At 35.4% G+C, this 27,819-nt stretch overlaps 1 protein-coding gene across 1 annotated transcript; it reads left to right on the top strand.

The window, feature by feature from the left end:
* Positions 1 to 25: 25 nt before the first annotated feature.
* JAM2 (junctional adhesion molecule 2) lies at positions 26 to 27,055 on the top strand. The gene is made up of 9 exons (XM_070943576.1): positions 26 to 161; positions 8,225 to 8,290; positions 12,247 to 12,360; positions 13,697 to 13,849; positions 15,202 to 15,407; positions 16,526 to 16,628; positions 20,737 to 20,844; positions 23,813 to 23,852; positions 25,232 to 27,055. Exons 1-9 carry the CDS (start codon positions 101 to 103, stop codon positions 25,410 to 25,412), a joined length of 1,032 nt encoding a protein of 343 aa, XP_070799677.1. The 5' UTR covers positions 26 to 100; the 3' UTR covers positions 25,413 to 27,055.
* Positions 27,056 to 27,819: the final 764 nt, after the last annotated feature.

The raw sequence follows: 27,819 nt of genomic DNA, 5'->3' as shown, positions 1-27,819 counted from the left end.
TCTCCCCCAGTCCGAGGGAGCCGCCGCCACCACCCGCCAGCCACTTTTCTCATTTGTCTTGGCGGGAGGGGGGAAAGCAGCTTGTTGCTCTGGATGGAAGATGGCGAGCTGCCGGCGCTTCCTCTGCTGGCTTCTCTTCTCCCTCTTGGGGTCCCTTGGCTGTAAGTCTCTCTCCTCTCTCTTCTGGGGGGTGGGAGGTGGGGTGGGGAGTGCGTACTTGCTTCCCAACGTGCGAGGGTTCAGTTCTGGGCTGCGAGGCACGACGGTTGGCCGGAGGTGGGGAAAAGAGGACTCTGAGCTTAGGAGCTGCCAAACTCGACGCCGCCTTAAATCTTTCTCCTTTTTTTGGCGAGGAGCATCTTGTGGCGACGGGGAGGCTCTTTCGGTGCGGGCGCTTCGCCGGCTTTCCAGACTGGCTTTTCCTCACACTTTTGAGGTCCAGAGGAGCAAACAAAAGCCCGCTCCCTCGGGTCTTTCCTACGAGGCTGCTTGCGAAAAAGCAAAAGGGGATAAACCCGCCCGCCCCTTCCCCACCCACGGCTCGCATTGATTTGATTATCCAGCTTGGCAAAGGAAGGCGAGCTTGGCCCGTTGCTGCCGGGAGAGGCGTGGGCTCCAAACGGTGCGGGGACCCGGGAGGAACCGAGGACACCCCTCCCAAAAAAAAAAAGTTAACTGGCTTGTTTTGGCTGGAAAGCTGCAGAGGGTTTGTTGTTATTGTTATTGTTGTTGTTTTCCCCTCGCAAATAAAAACCACCGAATCGGTGGAGCATTTTATGTGTCTGCTAAGATTGGCCCAAGACGAAGTGGGAGTAAAGCTTTCCTCAACATGTTGAGGAGGCTTCATCCTTCACCCTGCTTTGTGAAGGTGGGAAGATACCTTCAAGCAAGGCAGGCTGCAGAATTTGTCTTGGCTGCCAGAGAGGCGATCATGAGGCTGACCGTGTTAACCGATTACGGTACCTAAGATGAGCTCTTAGGCAGGTTTGCCATGAAGTTTACAACCCTAGAATTCGAGAGCAGAGTAAAATTCTGCGTTTTAGTAGGTTATCAATAAACCTTTTGACCTGTCCATCAACTAAGTGATGGTCCATCCTCTCACTGCCCCCTTTTTTCTCCCCCACTGTAGGTTATTGCTATTCAAGAATGTGTCTTAATGTCAGTCAGTACAAAATAGAGTGCTACCTATCCTATTGATGATGAGTAGAATTTCTTATACTTCATTGCTGCTGCTCTGAATTAATATTTAGCTTATGCTTTGCCAATTCCTTAAGTGTCTTCTTATGGACTACAGTACAATCAACAAATCTTCTGCCCAATATTATGCATGTGATACTGCATTAAAATGCAAAATTTTATACTTTTCCCAATAGAAATTCATTCTGTTAGTTTTGGCTCTGTTCTACTTATTGTTTTAAATGTTGTTCCTCTCAGTGTGATGCCTTGTACAAATTTGATAAGCTTTATCTGTACTCTTCATCTATGTTCTTTGTAAAGATATTTGAGACATGAGGACAAGATGGTCCTTTTCTGGTTTATATGAAATACCTTCTAGTCATAGATGCATGTAAAATTATCTTTGTTTAGTTTACATTTGCTAGTTTCTCAGTGTTGGCATGGATATTATTGAAAATGTTGCTATAAAACCCACTGTAAATTTCTGAGCAAGTCTTGTTAAATAGTTAAAAGTGTCACAGAATTCTCCTTGAAACAAATTGTATCAGATGTTTCAAAATATTGGTTTGTAGTATTTTGATGTTCATAAAAATGGACATAGCTATTGAAAACTAAAACACTTTTTTAAAAAAAAACAATAATGGAATAGAAATCACCACACCCAAACAATGTGTTGATCATAGATAAGTGAAGCTGGAATGCACAGCTGTCAAAATAGTTTACAATGAAATATGCAGGACCATATTTCCATGCTAAACCATAGCATATATGCTAAGCTAAAAGGTAAAAGTTCCCCTCGTACATATGTGCTAGTGATTCCCAACTCTAGGGGGTGGTGCTCATCTCCGTTACAAAACCGAAGAGCCAGCACTGTCCGAAGATGTCTCTGTGGTCATGTGGCCGGCATGACTAAATGCCAAAGATGCACAGAATGCTGTTACCTTTCCACCAAAGGTGGTCCTATTTTTCTACTTGCATTTTTTACATGCTTTTGAACTGCTAGGTTGACAGAAAGTTGAGACAAGTAACGGGAGCTCACCCCATTACGCAGCACTAGGGATTCGAACTGCTGAACTGCCAACCTTTCGATCGACAAGCTCAGCGCCTTAGCCAGTGAGCCACTGTGTCCCTTTATATGCTAAGCTATAACCATGCTAAAATTATACATTACACTTTGTCGGCTTAACATTGATGTGATTATGTGAGAGGTATAATTTATTTATATTGGAAGGATTGAAATCATGGCATTACAAACACACAGAAAAAGCAAGGGGCAGAGAGCAATTACAAGTTTTCCACCAGTTAAACATGCTTAATTTCTGTCCATTTTTGGATAATATCTAAATATGTAGTAATTATTTTTTTTAATAGAAGTCTAAATAAAAACTTAAAAGTACTACTGTATGTTTACTGTTTCAGAAACGTGTAGTTGCCTGAAAACTGTCTTCTCTGAAATGTTTTTTCTCCCTATCTAAAGATTTGGTTCTTTAAAATTCCTTTAGAATGTCTTGTTCCTATTTCTTTGTAATTTAATTATAAGAAGGAGACAGATGCTGTAGTTCTGTTAACTATCTGTTAAGCCCTCTGAAGGCTTTCAGGTGCTTAGGCTTTGTAAAGACCTATAGGAAGGAGCTACCTCATGTTTGCAGGTATACTTTTGGAATTGTATTGAAATAAATCCAGGTACATTGCCACTTTACAAAATGATTGTAAAGTGAAAGTCAGGACACCTGCACACTTCTTTTGACTATTTTATAACTAAGGTAACTGCAAGAATTCTGTTGACCTTCATTTACTTGAAAAAATGTAGTTTCATTTTCTTTTCTTTTTTAAAGAAAATATATGCACATTTTGCTAGCAGCTTAAGAAGCAAAGTGCTAACCTTGAAGTAAAAGCTTGCCCTAACATTCAGTGGTGAAATCCAATTTTTTTTATTACCAGTTCTGTGGGCGTAGCTTGGTGGGCGTGGCAGGGGGAGGTTACTGCAAAATCCCCATTTCTTCTCCACTCCAGGGAAAGGATATTGCAAAATCTCCATTCCCACCCCACTTTGGGGCCAGCCAGAGGTGGTATTTGCCAGTTCTCCGAACTACTCAAAATTTCTGCTACCAGTTCTTCAGAACCTGTCAGAACCTGCGGAATTTCACCCCTGCTAACATTTCTAACATGGCCAAGGCAGGCTTTTACTTTGGGGATCAGTCATTGCTTTTAGTGGAAAAAGTAAAAATGATAAAAGGGTTAGAGAAGGTCAAAGGGTGTTGAAAATTAGTGGCATTACAAAAATAAAAAGGGAGCAAATAGAAGTGGTGAAGAGAGAGGATGGTTTTAAGATGAAAAAAAGAGAAAATCCTGTTGTTTATGATATTCAACTGCTGTGGGATCTAGTAGCTAGTAAGCAATGGGAAGAAGACTTCATTTTCAGAAATTAAACATGTTGCAATTAAAAGACAAGCAGCTTTAGTGGTATCACCAAAAGGTGGTAGAAGACTGGGAACCACTCACCACTGCTAGCATTGGTGAAAATGTGTAGAGAATAGCAACAATTACCGCTAAAAAAATATTTCTGGATGCTATTTGGTTCTCAAGACTGCAAGCTGCATTGGAGGACAGCACTGCAGCTGGAGAGATGACAACATATTCAAATAAAGAACACTGGGCCTCTGTGGAAGCATTTGTAGTCTTTATTATGAAGTGTGCATGTGCACGTGCATGTTTAAATAGGAGTCTACTTGTGCTATGATGTGAGAAATTCTTCATCAAGAATTTCTGCATCAGTTCTCCATTCCTTGCCTTACCCTTGTCTGAAATACTCATGGCTTGCACTAGGTCAATCCTACTTAAAATTTGCTGGGGGGGGTCAATCTGATGATTAAATCATACTTCCAATGCATATTTTATCTAGTTAAAAATGCAGTTGAAATGATAATACATGGAAAAGAAATATGGAAAAGAAAGTAAAGAGCCATACTAAGCATGACAATTTTTATGTAGTTTGATTTTGCGAAGAATAAATTTTCCCAACGTCTATTATCAAACAGATATCTGTACAAAATGGGACAATCAATAAATACTGTATAAAGACTTTTATCTAAATGTGGCTTTTAATTCATACATATAAAAATTCTGCTGATAGAATAGCTGTTTTATCCTTGGCTTAAGATACCATGTATAAGCAAGGAAAACAAATTTTACTCTGTGGTCCTGTTTGGATAATAGTAACACTGTAACTGGCAAAGTAAAAGTGAGAAAGTAATTACAGACCTATTTAGCAGCTGTATTCACTCTGCTTCATTCTGCCTGAAATAATAGGGAATAAATTTATGTATCCAATATTTAGATTTGTTTATATCTCTATGTGTGTTTGTGTTGATATTAGTACGATCTGCCTACTGCTTTGAATTAAATTCCATAAAAGTACTTCAAAGTGTTTGGGACAATATATTTTCCTGGGATTGCTTAGCAGCTCCTTTCAGAAGTTTCAGTTCTGTTCTACTTCGATGCTTCCACATGTTCCAGAATATCTTTTTTGGAACTGAATTTGAACCACTGCACAAACGCATACGATATAGATGTAGATGTACACAGTATACAGAAATATATACATGCATATGATATATACAGTGTTCTCATACATACAGTATCATTGGATACAATTTATGTGAGATTTATTCTAAAAACATCTTAAGATGTATCTACTTATGTACTTTAAAATGAAAAATGCATACTTTTAAGCATTTTAAATTTGTACTTTAAAAGTATGCATGTATGTGTTGATTTATTCAGCTGTTCATTAGAGAAAACCAATACATATAGCTCCCCATTGTCAAGAATAAACAATAACTCCACTCCCCCAAAACACAGAACAATAGAATTCATCTACCTACCTGAATGAAATGCTGGGAAAAGATACTGTAATATATATGTTTTATCAACTGGTAACCTTTCCCACAATTTTGTTGTTTTTGTCATAAACTCTGTACAGTATAATAGTATCAATCTATTTTTCTGTAATGTTAAACTGTTTAACTTATTTTCCTGTTCATTTTCAGGAGAACAGAATTGGTAGAAAAATGTTCAGGTTTTTTTTTAAACTATTGCCAGATTTACTCATTACATTTGTCAAAAGAATATTTAAAAACTATTTAAAACTGTTATAATATCCATAAACAGACTTGGAAGACATAGCATTAAAGATTTGCAAGAAATATCCTAATTATTTTTGGTTACTAAAAATATAGTTTATAATTCTGAATTTTTGAGGATTTTTGTGTAGGTGATATTCACTAAATTTTAAAACTATGTAACCAATTTTGTTATATATATGATGTACAATGACAATAAAGGCTATACTACTATGTTCATTTTTTCTATTAATTTTAATCTGAGTACTGAGCATTGAACTCCTTTTTTCTAGTCACAGTTTTGAAAGTGATTCTGGTTAGACGTTTTGGAACTTGTCCATAGTTATGAAAGATCTTTCCAAATAACACAAGGTGAAAGGGTTTATATAAATATTTTTTTCTCCTTTGGAAAAAGGAAACAAGCAACAAAAGTGTTCACAAAATGTACCATATTTGTGTGGGTGGGAATTTTTTATACTATATTTTATTATACTTTCTCTATTGTTGTATGGGAAAACCCCAAATTTAGCTTGTTTGACATATGAATCTTAAGTTAAAACAGAATAATAAATGATTCATATAGATGAATGCCATAAGATTGTTTCATATTTTTTTTAAATATATATCTGGTTTTTTATGATATTCAACTGCTGTGGGATCTAGTAGCTGGTAAGCATGTTTTTGGATAACTTTGAACCTTTATCTAATTTGTCAAAATGAAATTTCTAAAGAATTCTCTCTCTCTCTCTCTCCATCCCCCTCCCCCCTCATTTATAATGAGTCTAAGATCTTAATCTACATATAGAATATAATAGTAGAGATTAAAATGTCATATCTACTGTTTGCCTTATATAACTCGATGTTTATTTATTTGTCAAAAATGCATGTATAGCTGTGACAAACAAGTTACTGTAGGTGGCAAACAACAGTATTTAAAAAATAATAAATATGATATCTTTAATACCATCAAACAAAATCATTTGCTTATCCCAGTTGTTTGGACAAAAATGTCAAATCCAGTCTAAACAATTACAATTTGATAACAATTACAATTTGTTTGATAACAGGAGATAAACTGTTCCAAATAAAGCTGCCTTTTGCAATTGACTGATGGGGAATTTGCCAATACCAGTGGTGTTCAAGTGATGCCCTAGATGTTTTGGAATTGCACACAAGGTGCTTATTTTCTTTGGTCACAATTGTTCAACTTTTATTTGCAGGTCTTTATATTTTATTATTTTCTCAGTTTTTTCTATTCTTTCTCTTCTACTCTGCTGCCTCCAGGTACTGCCGCATCTACTATCCAATTTTTTTTTGTCTTTCTTATCAACAACTGTTATGTCTGGGGTGTTGTGTGCAGATCCTCGTCTGTGTGAATTCTAAAGTCTCAGAGAACTTTAGCTTCTTCATGTTCTATTTGTCTATTTTGTGGTCCTTCCAGTTGTTGCTTGTAGGAAAGTGGTATTTCTTATAATAATAATAATAACTTTATTGTCATTGTTCGTGTATACACAGTATACCCATATAACGAAATTCACTTAACACCCAAAGACCAGGTCCAACACACATAACAATCCCCAAACACACCCACCACAAATTCCCCACCCCTAAACCACCCAAACATCTACACAACAGACTAAGTAATGCTGTCCAACAGCTCACTGATGGTGGCCCTTTAGTTCATTGTTGAGTGCAATTATAGCTCTGGGATAAAAACTATTCAGAAAACATGTGGTCCGAGTTTTAATTGTTCTGTAGATATTCCTATGCACAAAAAACAATGTTGATTGTATCTAATTAATTTTCAGAATCTATTCATTTATTTCATAGTAATTGAAAGGGAAGAAGGGGTTGATTTATTCTCCATAGCACCCGAGGGCAGGACAAGAAGAATGAGTGGAAACTTATCAGAGCGAGATTCAACTTGGAAATGAGGAATTTCTGACATTGAGAATGAGTAATAAATTTAACAGCTTGCCTCCCGAAGTTATGGGTGCTGCTTTGCTGGAGATTTTAAAGAAAAGATTTGACAACCATTTGTCCCAGATGGTGTAAGGAACTCCTGCCTTGGACAGGAGGTTGGGCTAGAAGACCTCTAAGGGTCCTTCCTGCCCTATGATGTGATAGAGGAAGCAACTGCATGCAAGTAGTTGGGTTCTGTTTGTGTTTCTTGCATTTTTGTCTTAATATCCAAGAAGCTAAGCAGGGTGTTTTTTGTTCTTTCACAATGGTCCTCCGTGAATCAAGATTGATTTGGACTCCCTGTGATGAAACAGAAATATGACCTTCTGTATCATACACATTGTCACAGTTGGGCAATGGTTTTTGAGATGAGTGACTATTTGACTTTAAAAATTGTTTGGAAGCTATGCCATTAAAAATAAATGAAGCTTGATCTCTAGTATACTCTCTCTCTTGTATGTTTATCAGTTCTTCTTTTGTGTTTCCTAATCATAAAAACAATAATGTATCTTTTTATCTAAAGTATTTAAAGTACTTTTACAAAATGAAACCTACTTATTCTGACCGAGAGCAAATTCAACATCTTAAATGAACAAAGAAAATGGATGTAATTTCAAATAATAAACAGGGCTGCTTCTAACATAAAATTATTACAAAAAACACCCTTCTATATAACATGAAACCTAGTTTCAAAAAAGAACAAGGTAAATTTGCATACACACACATACATACACACACATACACATACACAAACACAAACATACATACACATATACATATACATATACATATATATATATATATATAAAACCTAAACCCTTGATTTCTCATAGGAATCCATAAATTTACCGTAAATGACACCAAGCAGTTTGAGAGTATGATTGCCAAGAAAAGGAGTGGTTGTTTTCGTTTGTTTCGGTATAAAAATAATGAACATTTTAATGTAAGTTTTTCTTTCTTTTCAGATTATAAAACATATGGAATCACCGTGTACTCAGACAATGAACGTGTCACAGCAAGAGAATTTGAAGGTATAGTATGTCTATTTTACACACACACACACACACACAGACACACACACACACACACACACACACACACACGTGTTTGTATGTGTGTTCTGAGAAAAATATTTACAGTATATTGAAAGCATAGAAAAGCAGAAACAAGGTTAAGAGTCAGGAAGGCTCGTATCACTAAAATATAGTAGGTTGTAAAAACATAAAATGTCCACCCAGAATCACTTAGTTACTTGATTAATATACTTATTTCAAATGTTCTTTAGCTTTTCTCATAGGTGACCCAGCCAAACTCAAAAATGTATTAAATCATATGTGTTTAATAGAAAAAAAAATTAAAAATATACTTAAATCTATTTGAAAACATTCATAGCACTAACCTTGGAATTTCTTTTTAATTATTATTCACAGTTATTATCAGTAGATAAATTATGTTACTGCTTGTTCAAATCTTTCTAAAACAATGAAAATAAATGTATTCACAGAATTATATTATACATAATCCCATACATTGCAGTGGGTGGGTTGATATTTGGGAAAGTCACCTGCAACTTCTACTCCAACTTCCAGACTTCCATTCTCTCCTACCAATCACGTCTGCCTTTTTTTCAATTCCATTGAACCCATTTCCTTTACCTTTGGGAATTTGGTATTCATTTGTTCACATTACAAAATTTAGATAGGAATATGTTTCCTGAACTGATTTTTTTTGATGTTCCAGCCTAGTTTTGTCTGATAGTTTTAGTTTATTTTATTTTTTTATTTTTATTTTATATTGGATTTCTATACCGCCCTTCTCCCTGAGGACTCAGGGCGGTGTACAGCCAGATTAAAAAACATGCAGAACAAATATTAAAAACAATTAAAAGATATATAAATTTGGCCCAATTAAAACTCATTTACCAATTAAAAACGTTTAAAACATTTAAAAAACAGTTAAAAATTTCATCTTAAGCCAGCCCAGCTTGTTTAAATAAATGGGTTTTAAGGGCGCGACGGAAGGCACTGAGGTCTTGGATTCTCCTTATCTCTGGGGGGAGCTGATTCCAGAGGGTAGGTGCCCCCACAGAGAAGGCTCTCCCCCTGGGGGTCACCAGCCTACACTGTCTGGCTGATGGCACCCCGAGGAGGCCCTCTCTGTGGGAGCGCACGGGTCGATGGGAGGTCGTTGGTAGCAGCAGGCGGTCTCGAAGATAGCTAGGCCCTATGCCATGGAGCGCTTTAAAGGTGATAACCAACACCTTGAAGCGCACCCGGAAGACAACTGGGAGCCAGTGCAGCTCGCGCAGGAGCGGTGTTACATGGGAGCGCCATGCTGCTCCCGTCACTACCCGCGCTGCTGCGTTCTGGACCAGCTGGAGCCTCCGGGTGCTCCTCAAGGGGAGCCCCATGTAGAGAGCGTTGCAATAGTCAAGGCGAGAGGTGACGAGGGCGTGAGTGACTGTGCACAGGGAATCCCGATCAAGAAAGGGCCGCAACTGGCGAATCAGGCGAACCTGACAAAAGGTCCCCCTGGTTACAGCCGTCAGATGTTCCTCCAAGGACAGCTGCATATCCAGGAGGACTCCCAGATTGCGAGCCCTCTCTGTGGGGGCCAATGACTCGCCCCCAATAGTCAGTGATGGAGTCAACTGACTATATCGGGATGCCGGGAGCCACAGCCACTCAGTCTTGGAAGGGTTGAGCCTGAGCCTGTTCCTCCCCATCCAGTTTGATTTTTAAGTGCCATTATTGGCTCTTCTAATTCACAGGTAACAAAAATTCTGCATTCATGACGTCTCTCCTTCATTGATGTAGAATCTATGGGAGGCTACCTTCTCAGTTTTTTAAAGTCTGCCTCCTACCTCCATGGGGTAGAAAGGTTTTCCAAATATTTTCTTTTCTAGTTAGGCTTCAAGTTATCTGATCTTACAATAAAACTACACTTTTACTACAGTCTTTCTCCTTCAGGAACATGGACAGATTTCTAACATTTGAAAATTTGTTTTCATCAAATTTTGTGAATTTGCTTAATTTGGGATTATTGCTATAATCTATGTGATATATTTTGACATATAACTTCTGAATCAGTATCTAACATTTCTTGCACATGTATTCAGAATTGCTTCAGTATTGTGGACTGCCAAGAAGTAGAAATAATTTATGTAATTATCCCTTCCCATACTATTTCACCTTGATGAAAGATTAGAACAAAGAAGAAACTTGCATGTGTCAACTTTTTGTGGAAGGAATACTATTCTTTGTTTATGATCCATTTCTGTCTTTTTAAAACATATTTTGCTATTTGATAAATATTTCATAAAATTTCCTACACCAGGCTATTTTTTTCTTTCAGATCCAAGACAGAAGCAATATTGGCTTCTCTGCAAGTGTTCTGTTGAAGCCCTGTCTTTCTAACACAAGTTCCTATCCTTGCCGTTATCCATACTCATCAAGTTTGCTGTGGGCTTCTGATTAATAAATCACATTTTTGACATACATTCCATCTTGTTACATGATAGGTCAAGCAGGAATACTTTGAAAAGGAATATGTTAATGAAGGATTTATATGGAGCTTGAATTTGTGTCTGCACAACAATGGAATAAGTGGAAGTTTGGACAATGCATACTTTAAAAAAATATTTCAAGCATATTTTCATTAATTTGGGAAACCTTAGCATTTTAAAAGCTTGGACCTTGAACTACTTTATTCTTTTTTATTTAAAGAGTCTGTTTCTCAAAAATGTCTTCATCTTTCCTTCTTGAAATTTTTGTTGTGAATTCTCCATTCCAAAATTCACTTTTTAAAATGTTTATTTTGCTTTTTTTTATCACTGTGTACTTCAGAAACATTTTGCCTGGTTTTTAATATTATATAATACCTCTCAATTTTCATTCAATTGTTTAATTTCTCTTATTTTCTCTTAAGAAATACCAATGAGAAATTCAATTTGAAAACACTTATTTTTTTGTGAAGATATGTGAAAAAATTGAGTTTTTTCCTCATGTGCATGTTAAATAATAGATTTTATATTCTCTGTTTTAGCAGTCCTCATTAAAATTCATGCGCACACTACAATCATTTTTTTTTTTAAAAGGCTAAAGGAATAGGAAAAAAAGAACATTATGAAAACAAAAATGCTTTGATTAATAACCTTTATTCTTGAAAAAATATAAATACTCTGACCTCCTGATAACTAAATTTCAGGAAAAGCACCGCCTAGCCATTTCCACTACTTGGCTCTAGAAGTCTCCTATAGTAACATTGTTTATATTTTCTAAGAATATAAATCTCATTAGTAAAACTGTCTTTAAAACAGTGCCTTTTGAAAACGTTTGAAAGAGTGTTCTTGAAAAATGATAGCTTGGGTATTCCTAGTGATCTGAAGTTCAGGAATTCTAATAAATATTGAAAATGAGCATTCTGCAAGATAAAAGATTTAATTTCCTGGGTAGCCAGCGTTTTTCCCACATGTTGCATAGTAAATCCCATGTTAGTATATTCAGAAGCAATGGACAAAATTTGTTTCATTCCACTATTTTACAGTATGAATATATAAAATACTTCTTAAATTTGACAGACTTCTACATTAATGGATACCATTCCCTACTTTGAATTAAAGTGAGAGTTTGCTTATACTTTTGAGATTTATTCTTACCCTGTCCACCATTATGTGTTATACTTGGAAGTTGACATAGTTTTGATAACTAAAAGGTCTGATAAATGTATCAATTTAAAACAAGGTCTAAGAAAAAATGTGCCTACCATTTATAATAGACTTACATCAAATTACATAGTATTTCAGACATTATGAGAATGAGGGTATTCAGGTAACTAATCTCTGTTCAAAATACAATTTGTGAAATGTCATTCAGAATCATCTTATTGAAATCAGTTTTCATGTTATGCTGGTTGGTTGCATTGTACGATTTCAATATAAGCTATACCAAAAGAGAAAACAATCATATTTTTTTCCTCTTTCCTGTAGGGGTGTATCTGAGTTGTAAGCACAATGTAAAGAAGGAAATTGGTGCAAGGATTGAGTGGAAAATGATAAAAGGCTCCACTGTCTCATTTGTCTACTTGAATGGTGTCTTTGTAGGTAAGCAAATATTTTGTGGTTGTTTATGCATTAATTTGCTGTTTGTAGCACGTTAATGACCCCAAATATAGGATCAATTAGAGGTCAAATAAAGGTTATTGGTAGATTTTATTTCCTATATTTCATCACCCTTCAAAGATTTTCAATGAAATACATTCTTTCCCCATTTTTTTCTCACCATATCCTGTGAGAGATGTTGGGCTGAGAGCAGAGGTGGGTTTCAGCAGGTTCTGACCAGTTCTGGAGAACAGGTAGCGATAATTTTGAGTAGTTCAGAGAACTGATAGTAAAAATTCTGACTGGACCTATCCCCATCTATTCGCTGTCTCCCAAGTCCCAACTGATTGGGAAGAAATGGGGACTTTGCAATATCCTTCCCCTGGAGTGGGGTGGGAAAGGAGATTTTACAGTATCCTTCCCCGCCATGCCCACCAAGCCATGCCCACAGAACCGGTAGTAAAAAAATTTGAAACCTACCACTGGCTGAGAGAACCATTGGTCAATCAATACATGATTTGTCTGTCTGTAAATCTTATTTCGCCTGTCCTGGATTGAGCTTGGACTTTAGCAGCTATTCTGATCAAACTGTCACCATGATTATTTGGAGAAATGGCTGCTGACTAAAGTGGCTTAACCAGATATAACCTTTTTTATTTGCATGCTTCCAGGTGCTTAGAGGAATACACAGAAAAGATAAGTATGCGGTTTACATATGTGAAGACAACTTCAGTCCAATTAAAGCTTGGCTAGAGTGCTCTAACACTATTCTTGTGGGTCCTGGTTTAAGCAAATCTCTTTTGGGAAGGGACTTTCCTAGAGTGGGGGAAATGCAGAGGATTTGGTAATGATGGCAGAAATACGTGTCTGGATACATTGGTGAAAGACTATGATGTAATATTCACCCTAAGAGAATTTTAGTAAAAATATAATCCTGATCCTATCCTACCCCCCTCCCCCTCCCCACATGGAATATGGATTGAACAGACAATATTACCTTTATGGGAAGAACTCTGTACAGTAGCAAACAAAGATTGTTAAAGCCACTGCCTCAGCTGCAGGCAGCAGGAAAAGAAAAACAAAAATGTAGTTGCATCTGTTTTGTCTGAAAATTTTAATTTGATTTTTTTAAAAGCTAATACAAAATACAAAACTGTAAAATAATTCAAAAGAAAATGTCTTTTGGGGAATGGAAAGCAACTGTGTTATACACTGGAAAAGAAAACCACTTTCGTATCTATCTTTTACATAGAAATCAGTCATCCAAGAGTCTCTATAGCTGCCACCAACTCTTCCGCCATCTCTCTCATTTCTCTCTCTAAATGTTATTGTTTTCCAGGTAATTTTAAAGGTCGAGCTGAAATATTGCACTCAAGCATTCATCTTAAAAATGTGACTAGAAAGGATTCTGCAAAATATCGCTGTGAAATTAGTGCACCCACAGAACAAGGACAAGGAACAGGGGAAGTGGAAATTTCTCTCGTAGTCTTGGGTAAGAAATCTAAAGGATCTTATCAGCAGTTTAAATTAAATTTTAATTTTAATTCTGTAGGGCAGCTTCATTTTTCTTTAAATTTAATTTGAGAGCTGATACAGATGAAATACAGGAATATTACAATTTTATGAAAAAACCTTTTAGGTCAAATAAAGGCATCTATTTGAATGAGGGTTAATTAAATGACTATAAACGAGAAAGGTAGGAAAATTAGGGAAACTTGTTAGGCACTTTAAACAAAATAGCTATAATTTGTTTAAGAGGCATAGTGGTGCAGTGGTTACAATGCACTGGCTCAAGGTTGACTCAGCCTTCCATCCTTCTGAGGTCGGTTAAAGTAAGGAGACCCAGATTGTTGAGTGAAATATACTGACTGTGTAAAGCACTTAGAGAAGGCTGTAAAGTATTATGAAGTGGTATATAAATCTAAGTGCTATTGCTATTACTACAAAAATAAACAACCAAGTTTAGATGACAAAGCATCCTGTGGAAGACTTCAGCCTTTAAAGGGTTCTAGAAGACTATTTCAGAGCATATCAGCTTAATTTTTAGAGGGAATCTATTCCACAATGCAGGTATTATAATGGAGAAATAATGCTTTCTAGCCTCAGCATCACCTGCCCTCATCCTGCTTACTTGAGCAAGTGTGGTACCATAGGCAGTTTTCACTTGTATTATTTAATACTGTTGTTGGAAAGAAAACCCATATGGTTCAGTTCCAAGCTGGGAGAAAGACACTGGAAATAAAATGGAGAATGGAGGCTGTATAGAAAGAAGGTCCATTTACTGATGAACAGAACCACTAGGATTTGTGGTTCTGGTTTAGCTGACACAGAATCACAAATCCTAGTGGTTCTGTTCATCAATAAATAGACCTTCTTTCCAATCAGCCTCCAGCCTCCATGTTGTTTCCAGCATCTTTCTCCCAGCTTGGAACTGAACCAGATCAGTGGTGGGTTGCTCCCAGTTTGGTCCAGTTTTATAAAACCGGTAGTAAAATCGGCGGGAGGCTTTGCCCACCCGCCACTACATCATTATGGGTGATCTGTGCATGAGCAAAAGCATGCACGCGTGCTCCCATTGCGAACCGGTGGTAAAGGTAAGTAGAACCCACCCCTAAACCAGATGGATTTTCCTTCCAACAATGTGAAAGAAAATGTATATGGAAAATACAACTGATATACTGGTATTTTGTTATTAATTGATTTAAGATTATAATCAGAGAAATAGCAGATGTTTTATATATATAAACACCCAAACATACCATTCAAACATTTGAGTAACTTGTGAAGAAATATTCAGATTTAGAAATATGGTATTTGTCTTAGATATATGACATCATTTTCTAGTGCCACCATCTGCTCCTGTTTGTGAAGTGCCTATCTCAGCCCTGAGTGGGACAGTAGTAGAATTGCGATGCAAAGAAAGTGAAGGTGTGCCAGCTTCAAAATACAGATGGTATCGGAATGGTGCTATTCTGCCTGAGAACACATTTTTTTGGAGCTTCAGAAAAGAAAAAATTTCTTATACTTTGAATACTACAACAGGAACTTTGGTAAGTTTACATTTCTTCAATGACACTTAGTGTGTAACTTTCCAGGCCTCAAAACAATTCAAACTATATTATAGCAACATTGAAGAAATTCAAAATGGAACTATAGAAATAACAAAAAGAAAAAAGAAAGAAAGCCAATTGCCAAAGCTATTCACATCATGAAGATTTTAATTACAAGTTCAGTTATGAGAAAAATGCATTCTGAATTAAATAATTGGGATTGAACTGATGCAAGAATGGGAACAATACTAAGGAATTTAGTTATTTTAGAAATGTTTTGTATATTCTATTGAATGTTAACTGGGAAGTATACACCATTACTGCAGAAATGGGTACTGGAAACGTCCCTTCATTCTGATCTCAAACTAATTTCTGCCTACAAGTCCATTATGTCTGAAGTCTACTACACATACAGGATTATTTCCAAAGGCCTGTTGGTGATAAAATCTGTCTGAACAGGGATCCCGAATCTCATCCCACTTTGAGGACAATACCAGCAAAACAATTGATTGACAAGAGCATTGCTTGTGATAAAATCAGGCTTGAAATACAAATTTCATCACTGAGCATGTGCTGAATTCTTACAGAACAGTAACCTTAGCTGAATAGAAAAACTGTAGCTTATATTTTGGATCTGTTTTCATTGGCACCATTCTGGTAATTAAAGAGTATTTTATCACTTTATTCTTACATGGTTAGCACATTTTTTTAAAAAAAGGATACCAGTTTGCATGTAACAAATAATTAACTTTCTATATCTGATACATACTTTGAAGAAATTAAAGCCAAAATGGGTAGTGATTTCCAGTCCATTTTTTTACATCCCTATGACTTTCATTTCCCTCAATTTTATTTTATCATCTTTCAGTCTCATATATACAACCCCACCAACTTTTCAGAATTTGATGCTACATTTTGCTTAGGTTTCCTCTGAAAAACGATAGTTTACTTCATTAAATTAGCTGCTAGATGAATTAATCATTTTTAGTACTAGAAAATGTTGACATATTGTACATAAATATTTCTAAATGATGCAAAGGAATATATAGGAAATTTGTAGATCTAATTGTTCATGGACCTTTTACCCGATAGTTATGCTATATTTTCTTTTAAACTAGCTGTTCAATCCTGTTTCAAAGAATGACACTGGGGAATACTACTGTGAAGCTCATAATCAAGTTGGGCGGCCTAAAAGATGTCCTGTGAAGAGGATGCAAGTGGGTAAATATCAAATGCAAATAAGGCCTGATAATGGTTCTATGAAATTGTTATAAGTTAAAGAGGATTTATTGTCCAGAACCAGTTTAATTTTTTTTAAAGGCACTATTTTGACAAGCTTACCGTTTACATTTTGTAAGAACCAATCTTATTTTAAGTCTGAAACTTGTACACAGAATTTCTATCAACTAAATTTTAGGGCAATTAATACTAAACACATTACAAGCAGTCCTCTACTTAAAACCAACCTTCCATTGAGGACTTGTATACTGCATGAGCAAGAAAGAGGGCTGTGAAAATATCTGCAGACCTCTCAGATCCTGGAAATAAATTGTTTAACTTCTTCCCTCAAGACAATGCTATAGGCATTGCATGCCAAAACAACCAGACACAAAGACAGTTTTTCCCTCCATGCCATCATGCTGCTAAACAACTTATTTCCACAACACTGTCTTATGCCCTGAGATGTCAAACCATATAGCAGAGCTATATTACTGTTATCCTTCTCATCTCTCCCACTACCTACTCCTTTAGCATCTTATGACTATAACTTGGTTGTTTGTATCTTATAATTTATGTTGATTGCTTTTATTTAATATCCTAGGACTATCAGTGAGTGTTGCATCTTATGATTTATGATGATTGTATTTTCTGATTGTAATCATGATTTACCACTTATTGCTTGTATGTACATTGAGAGCTTATGCATCTGAAACAAGTTCCTTGTGTGTGCAATCACACTTGGTCAATAAAGAATTCTATTCTATTCACACTTATGACTGTTGTAGCCTCTCCATGGTCATGTGATCAAAAGTCAGGCATTTGGCAACTGACATGTATTTATGACAGCTGCACTGTCCCAGGGTCATGTGCAGGGGTGGGTTCTACTTACCTTTACTACCGGTTTGCAATGGGTCGGCACACTCTTCTGCGCAAGCGCAGAAGCATTTTGATGACGTCAGGGTCAATGGGCAGAGCCTTCCGCCGGTTTTACTACCGGTTCTATAGAACTGGTGCGAACCGGGGGCAACCCACCACTGGTCATGTGATCAGCATTTGTAATCTTTTCAGCTGGCTTTCAATAAGCAGAGACAATGGGGAAAGCCAGATTCACTTAACAACCACATGATCTACTTATAAACTGCTGTGATTCGCTGAACAACTGGCAAAAAGGTCATAAACGGCCTTGCTTAGCAATGGAAATTTTGAGTTCAGTTGTGTTCGTAAGTTGAGGACTACTTGTACTATATTAATTTTTTACTGAACATACCAATAGATACTAGAATGTGGTGATCAAGTGAGTAATTTTTTAAAAATTTTATGTTTTTGTTTTACTCAAAACAAAGTTAAAATACAAAATACAGAACTAAAAAAAAAAAGCCCAAGAGGACAAAAGGGGAAAAAAGCACAAAACACTTAAAGCATTAAAAAGGTGCATCAAAAAAGACATTATACACATATTATCCCCTCTAGTTTAATACTGATCAATATATTACAACATTAGTTCCCACTCCTTGCAAAACAAGCCCTCCAATTTTTTTAAACTACTACATCTATTTGCAATTTGTTGACCTGTTTTCTATATGTTATATTAATGATAAAATAATTAACAGAAAAAACAATATCAGTGAAACAAAACAAGAGTTTTGAAACTCTCTGTTAACAGGCTGCTTTTGTAATCCACCCATAGAAAATTTACCATCTTATTTATCCAAAATCATCCAAAAGTTACAAACAAAACATTCTGGATTAAATATTTGTGATTGTTTCTTACTGTTGTATCTAGTCAATTGTTGTTTAATTAAATATACTAAATTCAATCTCCAAAATAGGTCTATCTTCCAATCAAAATGCAAGCAGAAGTAATTGGCAATTAACTGTAATAAATTCGTTCAGTCTCCCTCAGACTTCGTAGAGATCTGGAATCTATTCTTTCCTTTTTAGTCAAAACCATAACATTAAAGGATGTATAGACTTAAACTTTGGAACAACAGATGAAATCGGAACAGCAGATGAAATCCACTTTGTTGGTTCACCAGCCATGATCTAGAACTTGATCAAAGTCTTTTTGTGTATCTTCATCCACATCCAAAGAAAAAGCTTCAGATCTTAACATTATTTTAACAATCATTAAAGTTTAATCAAGTTTTCAAGAGAGGAACCCAGCTGGAAGCTGCTCATCACCCCACTCTCCTTTCTTAGGTTTCAGAGACTGTTCAGCCATCTTAATCTGTGAAATTTAGCCAGGGAACAAAGAACAAAAAAAGTATGTTTGCCTTTATCAATCCAAGATTATAAGAAAAGTTCAATGGAAATAAACTCTGGGTGTTTTACAAATTCAAAAAATACAGAATTCAGTAGTGAGAGTCTGAGAGCTGTTCACCACCCCTGAACATTACCATGATTTCCATACAGAAGAGACAGAGGTTATCCAAAAACAACATATATCAAAAGAAAAAAAGAGAAAAGGCAAGAGGTTGAGATAAATCAGCACTCAACCAATAATTAACCTTTTAAAACAATAAGCAAATAAAACAGTGAAATCAAAAAGTAAAAGTTTAAAATTGTGGCACACTTAGAAAATGAAACTGCTTGATGGGAAGATGGATACACCCAATGACTTTTTGATAGCTTCCAGAGGAAATTGGAATTTTCAAGAACACCCCCCCCCTTGGACAATTGGGTCACTCAATTGTCCAAAGGTCATCTTGGGTCATTCCTAAGTGCTCCCATTCAAAACCAGGGAGCAGCAGTGGAGGACTTAAATGTTGATAATTTTGAATATGGACCTGTATTGCATGAAATCTTAAAATAAGATATAACCATTTATTTTTAAATAGAAATCTAAATACTTTTAAAGTATACAAATCATGTAGCAATGGGAACAGGATATCAAATATTTTTTCCCCATATGAAAATATCTACATTGTCATTGTCAGAATCATTCTCTTTGTACCCCTAAAATATGCTCAAACATTTGTGCTATATTTAAAGCAGCAAAATATATCCTGTGCTTTCATGATTGCAATGGAAGCTAACTCCTGTTTATAGCATAATCCTACCATATATGTACTTAGATGGTAGTTTCAATAGTATTTAGACTCAGGTATGCCGAAAAAACTATTTGGCAAAGGTAATAAATGCATATATGAGTACAACAGGGGTGTCAAACTGGCGGCTCGTGGGCCGGATGCATCATGTGCAGGCCACGCCCACCCCAGCTCCGCAAAGGCAAAAAATGTCACAATCAATGGTGGTATTCAGCCAGTTCACACCACTTCGGCAGAACTGGTTGTTAACTTTCTGAGCAGTTTGGCAAACTGGTTGTTGGAAGAAATCATTAGGGCAGAGAATTGGTTGTTAAATTATTTGAATCCCACCACTGGTCACAATATGTCACATGACGTGATCGAGTTTGACACCAGTGGAATACATTACCTCATCTGCTGAGGTTTTCAATCATGTATTCTAGATTTCTTGGAAATATTGATTGGCTACTGCCAGAAGACTCTATTATCTATTTAGTATAGTGGCCATTTAAATTCTACCTTTACTGTTGCAGCAGTGTTCTATTTTGGTCTTGCATTATTTCCAACTACATTCACTTGGCATCTGAGATTTAGAATGAAACCTTTTTGGAAAAATTGATAATATAATGAGCTATAGTTTGCTCTCTTCATAGCTAAATCCTTCAGAATATAAGTTTTTCTGTAGGATGTTCACAAGGAAAAAAAATTGAAAAAAATAAATAAAGCGTTCTTCAAAGTGACTTTGTTGCATACTTAAGACTTCACAGACCTCACCGTTCATCTTTGTAACAATTATTTTCTATCGTATTGAAGAATTTTAGTGATTATCTTATTGGAGAATTATGGAGATAAGAACACAGAGATAGAAGCTTGGATAAGGCCACTCAATAAACTCATCATGATGGTGAAAACTGAATTTTCATTGTTTACATGCAACAACATATTAGTAAGGTTTTTATTTAATGTTCTCATTTAAGATTGAATGTTAGTCATTGTTGCCTTCTCTCAAGACGATTTACTCAAAATAAATACTTTGGGTATTGAATCCCTTCCTGATATATTCATTTTGTTTTGAATTTTAGATGACCTTAATGTAAGTGCTATCATAGCTTCGGTGGTCATTGTGGTCTTAATAATGGCTTCCTGTGGTCTTGGGGTATATTATGCACAGAAGAAAGGTTATTTTTCAAGTAAGTAGAGTTTACCCTTTCTTTGAAGTATTACAAATATTTCATTGCCTACTTGTTTGTGAATTGTGATTACAATTAGTACAACAGAAGTGGAAGCCTTCATGGGAGATGGGAGGGAATAAAAATGGTGCACATATAATAACTGGATGTTCAAAATCCTACCCTTTTTTATGTGCTCTGGATTCATTGTGTACACTAATAAAGGCTAGGAGATGATGTTGACACCCCACTAACTGCCAAACACACACGCAAAGATGACTAACCCTTTCCTGGTTGGAGAATCAACAGAATTTATATTCTTTTTTACTGATTAAGTACAATTAGATTTAAAGTTCTTTTGATAATTTGGGAAACACTTCCACGTATTCCAGCAGACTGTGTTACTACTATTATTGAGGAACGACATGCCTAGAGAATAATGCAGCTCCACAAAAATAAAGATTCCTTTAGAAATGTGCCAGTATTCACATTGGAAAAAAATGTCTAACTTGCTATTGTAGTCTTTCTCTATATGAGGTTATCAGAAATTATGAAAATCATAGAACTGTTTGGCAAACTTAACTCTAACACAGAAAGTAGGACTGTGCAGTACAATTCTGAAAAGGTGCGTTTATTTTTTGTTTGTTTATTAAATTTATTGGCCGCCCATTTTACCAGGCGGTAAATCTGGGTGGCTTACGATATTAAAGAAGATAAAACTATACAAAACCAATGGACAATATAAATACTATAAAAATCCAAATGCTCATCCCTAACTAAAAGATGGGAAGGGAAGGAGTAAGATGAGAAGGGGAGGAGAGAGATGGGCTCTATCACTCCCAAAGGAAACCCCTCCTTTGGAGCCCCAAGTCAATTGGTAGAGTCGAGTTTTTAAATTCTTGTGGAAAGCCAGGAAGGTTAGACCGACACTTTGCTTCTTTTATGATTACAATGCCTCACTGCAAATCTTTAGAGTAGCTGCAGTTTCCCCAAGATTATATGTCTGCTAAATTGAATACTGTATCAGAATCTGCTATATTTGTTCCCTCATGTATACCTAGATTCCTTTTTGGAATTCAAGGTGAATCATTATTTGAACTCTTAATAGGTGCATTCTGGATTATAAAATGCAATTATGTACATACTAGCAATTTTAAAATGCACTTTTCTTTACCCAAAGAGTGATGTTTAGACAGCAAGTTTAATCTTTGTAGAATTTTCATTATTAACTCCCTCTGCCGGATTACAGTAGAAGCACACTCATTTACAAAAGACTTTGCTGAAATAAAATCCACTTCACTTTCAGCAGAGCAGCTGGTCAGTTCTTGCTCTCTGCATGCGTTACTCTTATAGGAACAATGAGCCACAAAAGGAAGAGAACAATTTGGATTCTTAGCAGCAAAACAGAGCCTTTATTCTTTGAGGGAGCAGACAGGAGAAATCTAACAATGTCTTAATTCCATTGGGGGAAAAAAATCTGTATCCTTCTTTCTCCATATAATGTTTCTCTATATTCCGTCAATTTCTGAAAATATTTTACTATTTTGTAATATTGTAGTTATTTCTAAGAAGTATTGCCCTATTGTGGCTTTGAATATTTTCATAATTGATCAAAAGGAGTTTGTATTTTTAAGCATTTCCATAGCACATCATAATTTTTTTAAAAAATCATTTTTGTTTTGCTCAGACACATAAAACATTAGATAAGAAATAGCTGTGACTAGGTTTGCTAAGACCAGTACCTACTTCTAATTCCATGGCAAAGCAATCCACACTAGGTAAAAAGCATGTGCTCAATAAACTTCTTCAGATTATTTAGGAAATGTTCCAAGATAAGCTATCCCTTAGCAGGATAAGAAAAAGCACCAATCTGCAAGGAAAACTCACACAGAGAAAAAACATTCCTTAAGATCAGGGTGTCAAACTTGTGGCCCACGGGTCAGATGCATCACGCACTGGCCATGCCCATCCCCATTTTAGCGAAGGGCAAAATGTCACAATATGTCATGTGATGATGTGACAACGCAAGTTTGACACCCCTGCTTATGATTACACTTTCAACCATGCAAGTCATGATAATATGTAACTGCAGTCTTATAGGAAATACAAAAAAGAATGTGTCCAAAAATCAGTGAGAGAATACAATATTTGTTTCAGTGCAACTCAATGTTCTTGTAATAGTTAATTTTTCAAAAACTTTGCAATTAAGCAGTATCAAATTGCATTAGTGTTATTGCATTTTTTCCTTATTTTTCTAGAAAGAAATTCTTCAATGTAAGTACAGTTACTTTTCTGTCTGTTGTCATGTTTGTATTGCCAAAATGTTAATCATAATTTCTACTAAGTTGTGGAAGCAATTGAATAGAATGAGTAGATTTAGTTGCATTATTACCTTTTGAAGAATGTAACCTATAAATTTTGGCACAGCTGAAAAATATTTAAAGAGTATGAGTGATTTCTAATATATCATTTAAAAATATTTGAATACAGTAGACATTGGGCAATCTTTTTCTTTATGCATTATACAGTTTCATCATTGAACATGTATAAAGTATACTTCCTTTTATGGTTTATGGCCATTGGACTAAATACTGTATATAGTTCACTTTCATTAATTAAAAGAATAGTAACTACTTTTTTCATAAAATGTATACATTTTCTATTTAGACAAATTCATTTGAATAAAATGCCAAACCAAATTTCTGTTGCAATATTTCAACATGAGGGTTTTATACACATTAATATTATTATGGTCACAAAAAATAAGGCATTACTCAGTCCAAAATTTTAAAATTTGATGACTGGTGTAGCTTTACAAATGAAAATATTTTCCTCAGTACACTATCCAGGTAGCTGATAAATTTTGGTTTCAGTTCAGGGAAACACAGTTGAAGTATGCATGAAAAACCTTTATACACATGAGATATATAGATTAATTGACCGGAAGTCCTCAGATGTAAATGGTTGTTTTTTTTAATTTCACGAGCAGGAACAATAGTTCCAAGTACAGAGTTACAGAAAGTGAAAAAGTGAGTATTCTGCATCTATCTGCATGTTTCACACAGCTATTATGTAAAGTGCAGTAGCTAAAAACTGGACAAGTCAATTGAACCTAGTAATATATTCTTACTGAGTCTGGGGAAGAAATAGGTAGGGAAAAGATACGACTTGATTTTGAATATTCCCCAACATAAATGTTCCCTTCAAATGTTTCTCAGCCATTGGGTATCCCTTCAAATGAACACTAATATTTCAGGAGGGGAAAAAAGGGTTCAGATGGCTATTTTATATTTAAACATAAATTTAGTTTATATAATTACCTACCTAAGGTATAGAAATATATTGGTTGGTTTTGAAGGTGTCATAGCAGTTTTTGACTCTGGATACCCGTCCTCTCATAAGATCATTATCACATAGTACAGAGAAACAATATGGGCCATGGCAAATATTTTTAAGTTTATAAGATGATGTAAATGAAAAGTCTACCTTTAGAAAAATGTACTTCTTTTTGGCTATGATCTTTCTCTCATACATGATCACTTTACTACTGGTTTGCAACGGGAGCGCGCACATGCACTTCTGCGCATATCATACCTGATGTCCAGGCGGGTGGGCAGAACTTTCCACCATTTTTACTACCGGTTCGGAAGAACCGGACAGAACCAGGAGCAACCGCCACTGCATAATGGCCATAAAGTGGCCATGAACTATGGATTCATGCCAATGTGTCTTGACTTCAGTTCACATGCATACACCAGATTATTATAAAAATGACCCCAATGTTTCCAAGCTGACTAGTAACCTTCTGCAACATGAAAGGCATGATAATGCTCCTAATATTTGTTGAGCAAAAGAATATTTGCTCTTATAGCATCAGGTACATTGTTAGTTTGGGGATTATGAGCCACGGTGGCACACTGGTTAGAGTGCAGGCTACTTCTGCTGCCTGCCGGCTGCCTGCAATTTGGCAGTTCAAATGTCACCAGGCTCAAGGTTGACTCAGCCTTCCATCCTTCCAAGGTGGATAAAATGAGGACCCAGATTGTCGGGGGCAATATGCTGATTCTGTAAACTGCTTAGAGAGGGCTGTAAAGCACTGTAAAGCGGTATATAAGTTTAAGTGCTATTGGTATTATGTATGTATGTGTATATGTATGTATGTACAGTATTTGGGAGACATGGAAGAAATTTCGAAAGGCAGGTCAGTACTCTTCTGTTTCAAGATGATACAAAGTAGCATACCTTGTACACCTACATATAATCTTCTTAGTGTGATGAGTACATACATGACCACTGATTGTTTACAAATACTACTGCATTAACTTTACTAGAATTTGAATTATGTTAATTATTTAATTCCTTTAGGATTTCTTTTAAATATATTTTTATTGTTTACATATGTTTACAGGATTTCAAGCACACCAAGTCCTTTATTATTTAAAAGAAAATCGATTTCTGAGGATCAGAATTTGCTGCAGAAAATATCAGAGATGTTTGAACTCTTCTATAAAAAGAATGTTAAGTGCAACAAGAAACAACTGGTGGCAGATTTCAAGATTCTATTGCTAAAAGGTGGTAAAAGCTGTTAAAAATGTTAGTCTGATGCTGCTTGTTTAAAAAAGAAGTGGAAATAATTGGCAGAATATAAATATTGCTGTTTCACATGCCTACATGTAAAGAAATAGTGAACTAATAGTATAGTTCTGATTATTAGATCTCAAAAAGGGTACTGTTGAGTAGAAAAATGTGTGTGAAAGAGCAAACAAATTTATGAAGGTATCCTAAACAGGAACAGTGTTTTTAGATTTATAGAATTAAAAAATAGGAAATTACTGGAACCATGACCAGGCTTTATAACATTATGTAATCTATGAAGATTACGACAGATTGGTGTTTTCTCACTGACAATGTTAAGCTCCCATGCCCTTCTGGTGCCATATGGATGAAAATATCCCATGCAGACAAAAAAATAGTATTCACATTATTAATTTTTGGGATTTTTGCTAATTAATGTGACTACTATTGGCTTGGATGGCATGGAATGAAAATTAGACAAATTCATTGAAGACAAGACTAAAAATGGCTACCAGTTGTGATAAGCAAATACTATTTCCCATTTTTTACATAGAGTAATACGTTTGTGGAGACAAACTATAGGAGAAGGCTATCTCTTCTCTCTGAGGTTGATGGAAGCATTAGGCGCTAAGATCAGAAACTGGATTACATAGCACTTTGGCCTAATTAAGAGGCTAATTACAAAGCCACTTTTCTGAAACGAACTCTGGGACTGGAATAGCCTTAAACAATTATCCATATTATTCCAAAACAGAGTTTGGTGCTTTGGCATTCACGGAGGACTTGCTCTTTCCTCTTTCTCTAGAGGTCAACCACTAAAACTGCTGCTATCATTGCCAAGGAAGGAAGATAACTGCAACCAGTCTGTCTCAATTTATAATAACCAGTTGATTTCATGAAGCAGAAACATTTCTAACAAATTGGTTTGAAAATTACTGTCAATTTGTATCATTAATTTGGATTTGAGGGTAAATGTTTTGTTGCTGTTGTAGGGCTAAGATCAAGACAATTGTTATTGTAGTGATAAAAAATATGTGTTCTTATTTAGTCTGAAACTTTATTCAAATATGTGTGTAATCTATTCAGAACCAAATGGAGCTGGCAACCTCTTAATGACAAAGGACTGCACTTTTCTAATTGTATGACTGGACTTTCAACTTTGAAAGGAGATTGGTCATTGAAATAAATGAAGCCTAAATATGGCATTATATCTTTTGTTTTCCACCAAACACAGAAAAAAGATTGCCATACAATCCAATGGTATGATTTTTGGGGTGCTAAAAATATACAGAATTACCTGGGGATATATAGGCTGCTTCCCAACCTAAGTGACAAAAAATACAAATTCACTCTGTCCATTATTTCAAATTGGATTTTTTCTTGCAGTGAAATTGGGCCAAAAATATTATTTAAAACATTTTATTTTATTATTTAATAGTCTAGGAAGGCCGTTTAGAGAGAGGGGGGAGGGAGTTTTTTTATATGATACTCAGGTGTTTGTATCTCCAACTGTTAAACAATGCAATAGATTTCAGAGTATTTTGCACATACCATACAATCTTTAATTTGAAAGCAAAACACAGCCACCTAACAAAGCAATGCATCATTTAGTACTACCAGTGTTTTGCTAGAATAAAAGAGAATGTTGAAATTTTAAAACACTAGGAACATTGTGATTCTTTTTCAGTCACAAAAGTTGTAGCATAGATTTGAATTTAATCAAATTTATGACATGTAAAAAAATTAATATAAGCATATAAACTTAAATCACAAACTGCATTTTGACAATTCTTTTTTATATTAAAAATCCTAGAAATATCTGTTTTGGCAGCCATATAATTTTCAAAAATAAATGATAAGTTATCATACTTCACAGTTCTCAAAATGAAGTCAATATTTAAGGAGGTAAACATTAAGGCGGGTAAACATTTACTGTTCTTTTAAGATTTTAAAAAAATATGTACTCCTTTATTAAATTGGTAATAAAGAATATTCAGTTTTTAATATCCTTGATATACTATAGGCTTGCTTACTATCTTTAAAGTAATTATTTACTAAAGACCAGTATCAGCAAGTTATGGACTTTGTGGTGAAATTATCTACAATCTTAATGGCTCTTCTGTTTATTCAAAAGCAAGTATTCCCTTAAAAGACTCTGTGTAAAAATGTGGAGTCCAGAAAAAGGCTGCCAAGCAAGAGTAATCACTGGTGTGCATAAAAAGATTCTAATCATTTAAGGAACCTTATTGCTATTATTAGACATCTAGTGTACTGTTACATTCTAATTTCTCATGATTGAACTATGAGAACTATTTAAATTATTTCCCCAAAATTTTACTATGTTTAGTAAGTAATTAAAGCTTATCAGAAAAACAAGAGACATTAATTTGTAATGAAATATTTAGTAATATGCTTTTATAA

This window comes from Pituophis catenifer, unplaced genomic scaffold (genome assembly GCF_029215685.1).
Source record: "Pituophis catenifer annectens isolate HBS135680 unplaced genomic scaffold, rPitCat1.0.hap2 SCAF_4, whole genome shotgun sequence".
Taxonomy (NCBI): Eukaryota; Metazoa; Chordata; class Lepidosauria; order Squamata; family Colubridae; genus Pituophis; species Pituophis catenifer.
This window is presented reverse-complemented; position numbering and strand designations above follow the sequence as displayed.

Excerpts from the sequence above, each read along its gene's own strand:
- JAM2 (XM_070943576.1), top strand. The coding sequence starts at position 101 with ATGGCGAGCTGCCGGCGCTTCCTCTGCTGGCTTCTCTTCTCCCTCTTG. Across the intron at positions 8,291-12,246 it reads CACAGCAAGAGAATTTGAAG|GGGTGTATCTGAGTTGTAAG; the intron begins GTATAGTATGTC and ends TCTTTCCTGTAG. Across the intron at positions 20,845-23,812 it reads GAAGAAAGGTTATTTTTCAA|GAACAATAGTTCCAAGTACA; the intron begins GTAAGTAGAGTT and ends TTTCACGAGCAG.